General features: G+C 44.7%; 1 protein-coding gene across 2 annotated transcripts in view; it reads right to left on the bottom strand.

Annotated features, from left to right (window-relative positions):
- Positions 1–13,605, bottom strand: part of SPECC1 (sperm antigen with calponin homology and coiled-coil domains 1) — a 134,752-nt gene extending 121,147 nt beyond the window's left edge. The window contains exon 1 of one of the 2 annotated variants that reach the window (XM_082605266.1): positions 13,418–13,605. In XM_082605266.1, coding sequence (XP_082461392.1) covers positions 13,418–13,457 — 40 coding nt within the window. In that variant the 5' untranslated portion in view covers positions 13,458–13,605. The remainder of the gene's footprint in view (positions 1–13,417) is intronic. The other variant, XM_082605267.1, reaches the window with a different exon arrangement.
- Positions 13,606–13,807: the final 202 nt, after the last annotated feature.

Here is a 13,807-nt window from a genome sequence, read left to right as displayed (position 1 = left end):
TCCCAAAACTTCCAGACACTCCGGAAGTAAAGGAGGTTTGCCCATCCACATCCTCTGTACTGTACTTCCACAAAGACATAATCGGCACACACACAACTCTGCACTCAGCTTTGTTCATCCCCCTCGACATCACATGCTTCTCATCCTTGGGTGTAATCCTGACGGTTCCGTCTGGTGCTACCCAGTGAGTCAAATCACCACAATCACTGAACCGTTCCTTCTGTTTAGACGGCTACACTGTGGGGAAGTGACCTAGCAATGCCTGTGATGGTTATCAGATGGGGTACTGACTGAACATCTACTGTCAACATCTGTGTGCTTAGATTAATTTTTTCTAAATTTGGCTTTCAGGCACTGCTCCTGATACACAGACAATGAAGCATGGCAGTTTCATAGATAAAAGTGAGCACGAGGCTCTCAAGGATAATATAATCCACTCGGTATTACACAAACACCTTTAAAGTCTAAATAGCAACTTCTTTGGGAATAATGGTCAAAGCTGCCCATTTCACCTAAATATGAAATAAAACAGAAACCTTTAGGTCAGTCAGCAGTCTGCATTCTTTTCATGCCAAGGCAAAGGCTAGACTTGTATTTTAGTATGATTTCCCTTTGTTTCCCAGAGTAGCTCATGCACCCTTATTTGGAAGTTTTCCTTTCTGGCCTGCAATTGGGGGAAAAAAACAGTACTCTAGAAACTCAAAATGCCTTCTAGTCTGGCGTCTCCAAAGCATCCCATGGAATCATGCACTTCTTCTAAAAGGTGGAAGGGGCGTCACGAATACAGCTCAGGCCCTCATCTGATCAACATGAAAACCCACCGGGTCAAAAAAGGAGAAATGAACCTCCAGCGTCTGTCTCTGAATCCAGGGCTCTGTGTAATATATGACCTATCACCGAGAGAAGACGCAGTTTATTTCACGCAATCCATGTATAATCAACCCCCTCCCTGCATTGTGCACACTGACTGTCTCATTTCTGAAGCACTCAAATCTGATGCTACAGCCTTGAGGGGAAGAGGGGATTAGAATTCCTTGAGGGACGATGCCCAGGATCACATCAGTGACTCCCCCCTCCCACACAGACCATGTCCCCTTGTTTCTTCCTCCCTTTCTCCTCTTCCATCTCACCTCCCTCCCCGGCCCCCCCAAGCATCTCCTCTCTCCCTCCTCCCGGTCTGGCCCTGCTCCGGCCTGTCCTCTCACGGAAAGAAGCCTAAATTTCACTACTTCGCACAAACCCCAGCCCAGCCCCGCCCCGCCCCAGGGGCCTGTCCTCTCACGGAAAGAAGCCTAAATTTCACTACTTCGCACAAACCCCAGCCCAGCCCCGCCCCGCCCCAGGGGCCGTTCAGCAACCACACAAAGAATCTTCCCCCCTCCCCGCCCCCGCGGGAGGAGAAGGGAGCCTGCCCAGGCTGGTGGGGAAAGGTCCACCTGGGGAGGCCACATGTGAGCTGAGGCCTGGGAGGATGAGGAGGAGGTTAAAGGTATCGTTTATCTTCCCAATGGCGGCACTTTTGACGGTGAAGGTAACAAGAGTAAACCAACGGGCGGCGGGCGTTGGCTGGGACGGTGGCGGGCAGGGTAACCCGCGGCCGGCTTGAGTCCGGTGACAGGAGCATCCCAGGAAAGGGGCAAGGACCGGGGGAGGGGGGGGTCACGGGACACAGAGGCCACGCCTTAGGCAGGAACGGCACGTGACTACACAGGTGCGCGTGGAGGCCCTGGCTAAGGCTCACCTGGATGGCCCTTGGGCCTCCTGCGGTGTTGTCATTAACGGGAACAAGAAGAGATATCCAGAGACGGTAAACATGTCTGGGCCCTAAACTTCACACTCTTTCATCAACAGGAGAAGCACCTCTGCTTTAGACACATCTGGCAGCTTTGGTTACTGGTTTCCAGGTGCATGGGAACACACTTGCGGCAAGAGATAAGTGATGGGGGGAGGCCAGAATGTGACCAACACATGACCCCGTGTGGACTGACCGCAGCCATCAAGGAGCCCCAGGGCACCCCAGAGTCAAGACTGGGGACAGAACTGACATGGACAGTGACGACCTGAGTAAACAAAAGGAGGACGTCGGTAATACTTCTGGGGATGATTTTGCATCCGAAGTGGGTAGCGTAAGACTCCGGATACCAGAATTTACTACAGAGAAGAGGTTGTTTTAATGTACAGATCACATTAAAATGGAATCACTGTTATCTCTTCGTTTTCATTTTTTCTTTTTTCTTAATCGCCTAGAATTACTGATTGAAAATCCCTACCAAGGCAGAAAGCACAAAAGCAGAAAGCCACAGAAGGTTAGGATGCCAGGCAAGTTGTGAGGGACACACACACACACAACACACATAAAGGCACACCCCTCCCCAACACTGTGAACCTGCAGAAAGACACTCTTCTGCCACATCTTTGGTCCAGCTTGCAAGCATGTAATTCCACATAACTCTGGCACAGTGTAACGCACTCAGACTGAAGAGAGGGCAGAAGAGACCAAGATAAAACCACAAACAGATAATTTTCATGATAGTTCTATGCCCATGTGAGCCTCTGAATAGGGTCTTTGTTCATCTGTTTATAAATCAGAAGAGAAGGTTAGACTGCTGATAACTTAACCTTCCAAGTTGTTTTGTTTTGTTTTGTTTTTTAATGTGGCTACTGGTGCCAGAGAGAAAAGCAGGACCATTTAGAGGAAGGAGATGAATTCTTTGGCAGATAAAACAAAGGGGATTTTCAAGGGCTCTGAAGGTGGTTGGCACTGGTTCTTTCCTGGATATAGTTTCAGGTCAAAACTTATGACTTTACTTTCCAAGTTGATCATAACCCCTAATCTTAACACTCATCGTAATTAGGTTTAATTTGGAACAAGCAGCTGGAAATGAGGGAGGATAAGGGGTAAAGGAGAAAAGACTAGAGAAACAGAGCACGGGTTTTACAAAACGAGCAGAGGCAGAAGGACACTGGTAAGAGAATATTTATGAATAGATCTGAGTTATGACAGGGGGATGGCCTCTGTGATAGGCAGGGAAGGAGACGACGAGGGCAATGTCCTGGCCAGCCCCCCAGGGAGTCCTCAGCCCAGGATATCTGGCTTATCTCTGTAGTGGTGTGGAATGCAGAAAAACTCTTTCTGTGAAAGAAGCTTTTCTGAATTTCATAACATTAAATGATTTTTTTAACCTCAATTTTAAATATTTGGCCAACTGCATTAATTTTGAAATATCAAACCTACTTTCTCCTGAGGATTCAAAAATTCCCTGGCAATACAAGGGACAGCTGCCATCAAGGTCTTCATAAGGATACACTGAAACCTTCAAAATTCTCCATGTTTTAATGCTGCTTCTATGATACTACTACACAGTCTGGTCTCAGCTGATTGAAGCCGTAACAACACTTAAAGAAAGTAAAACAGGATTCAACAGACTAGAAATCTCATACCTAAAGCACATTCGGGCAACACAGTCCCCAGGTGAAATCCCATTCTCCTCCATCCCCAAAGTCACAGAATGTTAAAGGTAGCAGAAGGGCTTCCCTGGTGGCGCAGTGGTTGAGAGTCCGCCTGCCAATGCAGGGGACGCGGGATCGTGCCCCGGTCTGGGAGGATCCCGTGTGCCGCAGAGCGGCTGGGCCCGTGGGTCCGTGGGCCGTGGCCGCTGGGCCTGCGCCTCCGGAGCCTGTGCTCCGCAACGGGAGAGGCCACAACAGTGAGAGGCCCGCGTATCGCAAAAAAAAAAAAAAAAAGGTAGCAGAAAACCCTGCACACACACCCTTTTTTACATACAAGGCAACAAGGGACCAAGAAAAGCTTTAACTGATAATTCACCTTTCCTGTTAAAAAGGTTTTTTTTCCCAAGAGGAGGATTTAAGAAAAACCTGATTGAAAATTTCATTATAAGGTGAAAAATTTCAAATCCATCACATTATTCTGCCTAAAAAGAAAAATCATAATCTCAAGAGCGATGCCCAAGAGGCATTTTACAAAACTCAGCAACTGTTTCTGACCTTAAAACCTGTAATATGTGAAGGATAATTCCTCCGTGTAACAGGGGACATCCATCTTGTGATCATGAGCATCCAGCTCAGAGTGGAGAGCTCACAGTTCATCACAGAGGGCCTCACACACCCATTTCTCCCCAGGCTCACGCCATGAATGTGACCTTTTAATAAACCCTTGTTTCCGGTTATCATTAACTTAAAGAAAGCTACGGTCCTACACACATCTACATACACACATGGACGCACGTATATGCATAGACACACGTATATGCATGTTCGCACATATGGGACTATACGTGCATTTCCAAGCTGGTTACCTTACTGTATTCTCACTAGTTCTAATAGTTTTTCAGTTGATCTTCTTGGCTATTATAACAGAAGAATTACAGTCTCTATAAATAATGCTAATTTTGTCTCATTTTTAATAAACCTTAAAAAAAAAAATCTTACTGCCTTGGCTAGTCTATCTGAAAACAACGTCCTCTATGGGCACCACTGTTTTTTTCCTGACCTTTGAAGGAATGTTTTTAGTTTCCTGTTAAGCATGGTGTGTGTGGCTTTCAGACCATTTTATTTATTATCTTAAGAAAGAATCCATTCATTCCTATTAAATGTTTATGAAGTAGATGTTAAGTGTTATTAAATGCATTACTGACATACAGTAAGATGAATTTTTTTCCTCTTTAAATTTACTGATGTTGTAAATTCTATTTATATAATACTATTATTGCATTCTTGGAATTAACCTTTTTTTTTTTTTAACCAGTGGGTGTAATATTTTTAAAAGGCATCGCTGGAGTAAATTTGGCTTATATTTCAGCCGGGATGTGCACTCCATACTGTCCTCCGGGTTTCTTTTCTCCTCTCTCTCTGAAAGGCTCTGGTATCAGGATGATTGTTGATAGTATTAGCACTGCTTCTGTCAAAATAAATTGAAATGCTCTCCATCTTTTATGTACTTTGGAGTATTTTTCAAGCTTCTGTTATTTGAGTATCACCTTTACATTTTTGGCTGTATTTGCATTTACCTGTCCTATTGTATATTTAATATTTTTCTGCATAAACTTAGTATCGACTCACTTTTTTAAAAACCTAACCCTGTCCTAAGCAACACAGATTCGATGAACTAGTTACAGTTTTTCTAACACATTTTAATTTAATTATTAAAATAAGAACTAGTCATCAGTATATACCTTAAACCATTATCTGCACCTTCTGTAATATAATAATCTTTGGGAAACGATGCATTAGACATTTTTAAATAGCACAGAAATTCTATTTTTCTGATCTTTGAAAAACTCTGCCTGTAACACCATCTGGGTTCAAGATTCTTTTTGGAGCTTTTTTTCTTAAGTCACTTTGTGATGTCTTCCAAGATTATTTTTCTGCCCAAGTATCTCATTACTTCATGAATTGATTTTGGTAATTTCATTTTCCTAGAAAATTTCAATTTCATCAAAAATTTCTATTTTTTTCTCTTTTTTAAAATCTCCACATCTCTGATTACATACATTCTTACATTACTAATTTGGGGTATTTGTGGGGTTTTTTTCTAAGTTTAACTACAGCTTTATCTATTTTATTGTTTTAACAAAGGACCTACTCTTAGATTTTTCAATTCTAGCAGTTTTTTTTTTCTTTTTTGTTAATTCATATATTCATTTAACAAATATTTACTAAGTGCCAACCATGTGCCAGGCCACCTGCCAGGTGCTGAGGGTAGGAGAAGGGGGAACAGATGCTGTCGTAATTTACTTCATTAATTTCTGCCCCTTTAAAAAAACTCCCTCCTGTTTTCCCAGATATCTTTTGTTGTTTATTTTCTAATTTTCTGCACTTCATTTATGATAACAAAAGCTTTCAGAGAAATGAATTTGCTTGCTATTTGTAACTTTATGAAGTATTTCATAACTATTTTTCTAAATGATGTGAATTATAGTTTTTAGTTCCTATTTGCATCAATTTCCAAATAGTTTTTTTTTTTAGGTATAATTGACAAACAACATTATATTAGTTTCAGGTATACAACATAATGACTGGATATTTGTACACACTGTGAAATGACCACCACAATAAGTCTGGTTATCATCGGTCACCAACACTTACAAAATGATTTACCCTCCCAGCAACTTTCAAATGTGCAATACATTATAATGAACTATAGTCACATCACGCTGTACCCAGATGGATTAAGTTTTTAAATTTTCAATTTTTATTCCTACCGTTTTATTGCCTTACAATCACACAGTGACCAGTAAAATTTCCCTTAAGAGATGGTAATAAGGTTTTCTTTCTGGTCTAGAACAGATCAATGTTTTAACCATTCCACGAACAATCTACAAAAACTGTAAGGCACAGGTTGAAGTCTCTCATTTCACATGTGAGTTTTTTCAGGCATTTCTAATAGCTTTTGCTTTAATCATTTCCAGGGTTTTGCTAGTTAGTATACTGCATTTTGTAACTGCTACTTTTTCTTCTTGAATTGTACTTTTATCAATAAAGAAGGTCCTGTCTGATTTAAGGTACTCTGTGGTGTGTGTCTTTAACTGATACTACAGTCACACTGCAAGCCAGGCAGAGGCGTGAGCGATAGCCACAATTAAATCACATTTTGCTTTACTATCAAGAAAGACACCGCCTTAAGAGACAAAGTGTTAAGAAAGGCAGACAGAGTTGTATCAAGTCAAAGGTCTTCTGAGTCAGATGGGAAAACGTTTACATATTTTAAGTCCCAAAGACGTGCAAGCCCTAATCAAGTGATACGGCCAGCCATTTGAATGGAGGTCTCAGACTCCTGTCAGGAGCTACAGGAATTACGTAAAATGTAATTTGAATCTAAGGTACATGGGCATTATGACCACTTCCTTCTTCAAGTTTTGAAGTTAGTGTCACAGAGAGATTACAAGGATTTTGAAACTAGAATTCTCTACCCTATCAGTAAGATTGAAGGCATAAGAGAGATATCCTCAGATAAAGGTTGAGACAGTGCATCACGCGTGGATTATCTTTGCATGGGCGCAAACCCAACTGCTCAAGAATGTGCCCCAACCACAGCAAAAGGTGCTCTGCCTGCTATGGGTAAGAATCCCGTCCCTGTTCCTGCCAGAAATCTCTGCTGGTTAAAAAACCTCAGCAAACTGAGAAGGCAACCCCAAAATTTTATGAGATGAAATCCCAATACCATTTATTATTTGGAGTAAAACACTTAAGTAAACATATTTTAATTTGAGAGGTTAGAATCAAGGAGAAAAATATTCAGAATAATTAAACAAGTAGTAATAGTAGTATGTATTAAGAAATACCTGCATTTTGGAATTACGTGTTTTAATGTTTAAGAGAACTGGACCTACCAAGAGTTACTGATCAGCCTCAAGATTCTAATTTAAAATGTGTAATTGAAAGTGTGCATCTATATACACACACATATAAAGAGAGAATGTGTGAGTGTTTGGGGATGTATAAGAGGACTTAAGAAACACTATATTCTTAAGAATTATTATTAAATGTATAAGACTTCTAAAAACTGGACTTGTCAGTCAGACTTTAACAGGTACCTAAATATATTAAATAAACACAATTTAAAATATTTAAAATTTATTAACCAAGTTTGAAAACTTGGTTAATACTAATCAAATAGTGATTAATAAATCACCCTTAAATAATGATTATTAAATTTTACTTGAGTTACAAATAGAATAACAAGATGCTGAATTGAAAGCTTTCTTTAGAATTCGTTTCTTATTATTCACAACTTTAACTGACTTAATTTTAAGAATCAAACTAACATCTGAATATGCTTTTCTGCAGCACATATATTTTGTTTTTTGTTTTAATCTAGAGGAGGAGGCTCTTTTTTTAAGTGAGTTTAACCCACTCACATTTATTATAGTAACAAATATATCTGATATTCTCACCTTTTTTTTTATTATGGGTTATCATTGATCTTTGATATATATATCTTTTTAATCCTAAAAGGCTGCATTTTCCCAAGTATGTCTCTGAGGACACTAGTTCCACTCTGAAATTCTTCTATGGAACAAAATACATCTGAGAAAAATGCATGCTATATTCTCTTCTTTGTGACTGCTGTAAAAAGTCTGATGAATCCTTGAAATCTAAAACTAAGGACAAGAGAAGCCACTAACTCATTGGCTCAAGCCCTCCTACCAACTCCACTCCTCTCCTCCCTTAACTCAAAACCCCAAACTGCTATGAATAAGATAAAACAGAGCACAAAAAAATACACTGGAAATAGAAAACAGAGTTGATGAAATTTTAGAAGGCAATAGGAAAACTGGAAGAAAAATGTGAACATAGAGATGATACAATATATAAAAGTTCAGCAACAGAGAGAATCACAGGAAATAGTCCAGCCAAAGCAAAGGGAATGCAGGAAAAGAGAAAAAGGATTCAAAAAGCAGTGGGTTCACCGGAGAGTGAGACAGGACCAGAAGGCAACCAAGTCCAAATGGAAACATCAAGTCAGAAGGCCTAGAATAGTAACAACTAAACCTTACCAGGCACTTTCTGTGACGCGTGAGCCTATTCTAACCCATCATGTGTTCCAACCTATTCATGACCACAACAACCCCATGAGGTAGGTTGTCTACTATCCCCTTTTCTAGAGCTTAACTCACTTGCCCAAAGTCTCAGAGCTACTAAGTGACACAACTGGGATTTGAACACGGAGTCTGGCTCCAGAGCCCAAACTCTCAACCACCATGCCTTGTGTCTCTAAGAAGAAAATGAATTCTCCACAACAATCCATAAAATCGAGGTGGATAAGAGGGTAAAACCATGTTAAGATAATTTTCAAAGTATCAATAAATATACTACTTTCCAATCTCCTTACTCATTCTATTTTTCTTTTAAAGTAATATTGTCTGTCACAGATTATAAGTTAAATGACCTAAGATTGCATTTCCTTCTCTTCTACATCTAAATGCACTACCTGATTTTCCAGCACATAATACACATGGGATCCTAATATTTTAAATGCTGGTTGGTTTTCAATTTTTACAATCAACCTACAAACACGCACAGAAGATTTAATGATACTGATTAGGAAACAGAATGCTCTAGCCATGTAAAAATAAAGGTTGAGAGTAGGCCAGGATAGGGTATGGAGGATGTAGGGGAAAAGGCAGAAGAAATTTAGAGACAGCATATCCTCCTTTACCCAGCCAAGGACACCGTTTAAAGTTGGTTACCGTCAAGAAATACAAGTGGTAAATAATAAAAGATCTCCTTAGTATTTTTGTTTTTTGAATGAAAATTTCATTGAGCAAAGTTAAAAGAATTTTACAGTGAACAACTAAACACCAACAACTGTATTCCACCATTAACACTTTACTAACAATAGATTTAGAAAATTTCAGTATGACTTGCAGGACTGGGGGAGGACAGGAAGACAGCAGTAAAAATGTGCTGAATTCCTCACCTTGCACAGTGACGGTTAGTAGACAGCCTTCAAAGCTAATAAGTCAAGAAATAGCATAGGTATAGCATATTATGTAGAATTACAGAGATAACCACCATTTCTTTGAAATGCATCAAAAAATAAGAGGGACTGACGGATGGATAGCAGGATGAATAGAAGGATAAAGCAAATGTAACAAAATGTTAATTGTAGACTCTACGTGGTGGGTCTATGGCTGTTAACTATATATATCTTTCCATTTTTCTGACTAAAATTTCGTAAGAAAATATTGACACAGATGTGGTTGAGACTGAGCTGCCTTCCAGCCCTGAGCCTGGCCGGTGGAATGCGGGTGGGGATGACGGGCACCCCGTCCAGGCCTGGCCCCACCAGCCCCCGCAGGACCCTCATGCCCTCTCCCCTCTCCTGACCGCCACCAGAGCCGGCACAACCGGGGAGCCAGACCCTGAAGACAATGTTCCCCAGCCTGAGCCTCTAAGAACCCTACAACTCCCTGGACGGCCCCCACCTCCCCCTAGACTGGGGCGTGAGCAAAAAATCAACTTTTACTGTCTTAAGGGGCTATTGTGGGATTCGTCTTTAACCACAGTTAGCATTAACTCTAACCAGCCCCGAGTGGAACCTGAGGGAGTATGGGGAGAAGCTTTTACTTTTGTTTCCTATCATTGGTAGCCACTGTTTAAACACATACATGCAAATTTAAAGCCAAGAGTAAGCAGATATCAGCTAGCTGTGAGACTGGGAAAAGCCTTCTAAGCTTCTAAACCTAAGTAGAAACTAACGCCTCCTTTAGCATACTGGGTACCTCTGTGTGAACATAAAATGGCAAAATGGCACCTCTTTCTCCAGAGCGATACAACCCCACCCGGGCCCACTCATTTCTTTATTCCCAGCTGCCTTTGAACAGTGCGCAACCCGCGCGACTATGCCCAGCAGCCCTCTCTGACTTGCAAGCACCAACAACCTGGTTGGAAACTGAAAGACTGTTAACTGAGATCTTTTAGGAAGTAAGAGGTGTGGTCATCAACACGTTATGATTCCAGCTGCCCTCATCCGTGCAAACTTTCATGCCTTCTGCTTGATTCATTTCTCCTGTCCATCCTGTAACACCACAGTAAAAGTGACGCATCTCAGAGGACTGCAGACCCCACAAAAGAGACTCTTGCTGTCACAGCAGCCAATTCCAAGGCTAGAAAAGCAGCAGCAGCTGAGAACCGCCTTCTGCCTCAGGCCTGCCCGCAGAGGGGGCTGGGGTGGGGTAGGGGTTGGAGATGGGGCTTTTACCTCATTTACCCTCTCACAGCCCCTCCCTGTCCGAGTAACCGAGGTCAGGGATCCGAGGGAGTCAGCCAGGAGGTGCGCCACTTGGATCTCCATTCGACAAAGACCCTGGCGTTCAGCTGCAAGGACTGGGGTCAGCTGACACCAGCTGTCAGTGCCACTGGGACTCAGCCTGGCTTCTGGGCCTAAGGCACATTCCTCCCAGGCAGCCTCCAGCAAGAGGACCAAGGACTGGCCATCACTGCCCGAGCTGGGGCTCCTCTCCTGGGCGGTCTGCTGGGGGCTCCGGGCAGCTGGCCAGGACTTGGTCGGACCTGCACGGTTCTCTGCCCACACTTGCTGCTCCCTCCTTTTCCATTCCTAGGTGGTGTGTCTGCATCATGGTCCACAGGCTTTCCAGGCCCGGTCCTGCTTCCCACCCCTTCCCTCTCCCCTCTGATAACCCTCCTTCATTCCTGATTCTGTTTAAGGGTCTGCGCCTCAGAGGACAAAACTGACACGACAGAAGATGGTGTGACAATCATACTCGGGCGTTTGTTGCTCTGCCTCGTCTGCCTGTTTCTACCCGCCCTTGAGCCCTGCTCTGATGCCCCGCCGGAGCACTTGCTCTGATGTTAGTCCAATGCACCACACCTGCCAGTGGGAGGCCCCGATGCTTCCCATGCGGGCGAGGTGGTAAAGGGGATTGAGGATTCGTTAATCTTTAACTAAACTCTCATTTCCGGGATCTCATTGGCGCATTCTATAGCATTTCATCACAGCATGGAGATCACCTAAAGTTATACACACACTTTCAGCCAACAATACTCTAGCATTATAATCCTTCCTAAGACTTTCTAATTGGGTATCTTTACTCGCAGCAAATCAGCCTGAGTTCCCATTCTGAAATTATTTGTACTCTGAAAAATGCAATAAAATAACTCACTGGCATAAAGTGTCCTTTTCATCTCCTATCCATCAGCGTTCCCTGGTGGCGCAGTGGTTAAGAGTCCACCTGCCAGTGCAGGGGACATGGGTCCGAGCCCTGGTCCGGGAAGATCCCACATGCTGCAGAGCAACTAAGCCTGTGCGCCACAACTACTGAGCCTGCGCTCTAGAGCCCACAAGCCACAACTACTGAGCCTGTGTGCCGCAACTGCTGAAGCCTGCGAGCCTAGAGCCCGTGCTCCGCAACAAGAGAAGCGACTGCAATGAGAAGCCCGCGCACCGCAACGAAGAGTAGGCCCCACTCGCCGCACCTAGAGAAAGCCCGCGCGCAGCAACGAAGACTCAACGCAGCCAAAAATAAAATAAATAAATAAATAATTTGAAAAATAAAATAAAAAGGTCACTTAGAAATCGGAACACAAGCACCCGAATGAATAACTCTTAAAAACTCTAACAAAGGGCACAGTCTCTTCACAGTTTTGACACTAAAGAAATAATACACAGAACAAGTGTGTACTACTGAGAGGTGTTTTTAAAATGTTACATACCCTTCACCTAGTAGCTTATCACAGGGCTGTTTATGACACACGCAAATTTGCATTAATTTGCAAATGTTGGCTATTTTGCCCAAAGAAGTTTGGATAAGTGCTGTGCAGTTTATAAAGTCACCCCTACGTAATCAATAAAGTAACCCCATCTCTAAAGTTTTTCTTCGCGGTCTGTCTCCCTGTGTGGCAAAGTTTTCCATCCCGGTTGTCATACCAGTCCAATGTCCCACAGCTGCCAGGGAGGCACCCGCCTCTGCCCAGCCTCAAGGATGTGGCCTGGCCCTGCTTGGCCTCCCTGCCAAGGTCAGTGAAGAGCAGTGTCCCGAGTCTGAGATCCAGGTCTTAATTAAACGGCCCTGCCTCCAATTCGAAGGATAAGTCACCTGGACCATTCGCTGCGCCTCTCAAAGCTTCCATTTCCTCATTCAAATTCAAATTTAAAAATCACCCGCTGGAAAAAGTGTTCCGAGTTCTGACTCTGTCCCACAAACACAGACCCGTCACCTGCCAGCCCAGGACTCCAGTCCCAGTTGGACCATCTCTCCCCAACCGGCCAAGATGCACTTTTGGGGGCTAAAGGAAATCCCGTTTGCGTGTGTGACAGTACAGAAATGTTGTTTTGTTTGTAAACGCGACCCCGCGGTCAGCAGCATCTAACTCTGCTTAGGAGGTAAGGATGACCAACAGGAGATGAAAACCAGAGGCCAGCTGCCTTCTACCCAGCTCGCCCAATCCCTGAGCAAATAAAAATTTGATAAGCCGGAGAAGCGCCGGTATCCCAGAATAAGCACTGGCTATTTTGAGTAAGAAACAGTCACAATCCAGCCCCGGGTCTGAGGATGAGTTAACAGACCTGCTGACGGGCCGCCACCTTCCACAGGACTCTGGAAAGTGTGACACGCACACGGACAGTGCCCATAAAGTCCGCACGAACTGCCCACGCGGCCACAGGGGCGACCCCGGCCCCTCGGCCGTCCCCGCCCCGCCCCGCCCCCGCCCGCGGGCCCGGGCGCCAGGTGAGCCGGCGGCGTTTCCCCGTCGCGGCGCGGACACAGGTGAGTTCACCACCCCCGGCGCGCATTCCAGAGGCGGGACTCACGCCCGGGAACTTCGCCGTCCGCGCCCCTCGGCGCCCGCGGGCAGCGCGGCTCCGGCCCAGGGCGGTGGGGGAAGGGCGCCCGGCCGGGAGGGGGTGCGGCGACCCCCCACCCGCCGCACCGACCTGCTTCGGGATCCTCGGGTCGCCCCGAGTGGTTGCCCATGCTCTGCGGCCTCGGGCAGCGGCCCCTCGGACAGCGTGTCCACCGCGCGGCAGCTCGCGCCGGCTCCGGCTGGCGAGGCGGCTACGTCCGGCGGGTCCGCTCCAGTCAAAGAAAGGGCCGGCGCCTCCAGTCCCCGCGACCGCCGGCCGCTCTGCGCCCGCTCATCTGCATACCGCCCGCCCACCTTATCTACATACCGCCCCCCACGCAGGCCGTCCACCTCGACTCGGGCTGCCCACCCCACGCGGCCCGCCCACCTCATCTACATACTGCCCGCCCACCTCATCTGCATATCTCTCTGGATCTTCCAAAGCTTCCCTCCCAGGCGGGGGAGGGACGCGCCCGCCGCC

The sequence above is a fragment of the Mesoplodon mirus genome, assembly GCF_964341445.2.
Source record: "Mesoplodon mirus genome assembly, chromosome: 18".
NCBI classification, from domain to species: domain Eukaryota; kingdom Metazoa; phylum Chordata; class Mammalia; order Artiodactyla; family Ziphiidae; genus Mesoplodon; species Mesoplodon mirus.
Note: the sequence above shows the minus strand (reverse complement) of the source record. Positions and strands in the feature narration are given on the sequence as shown.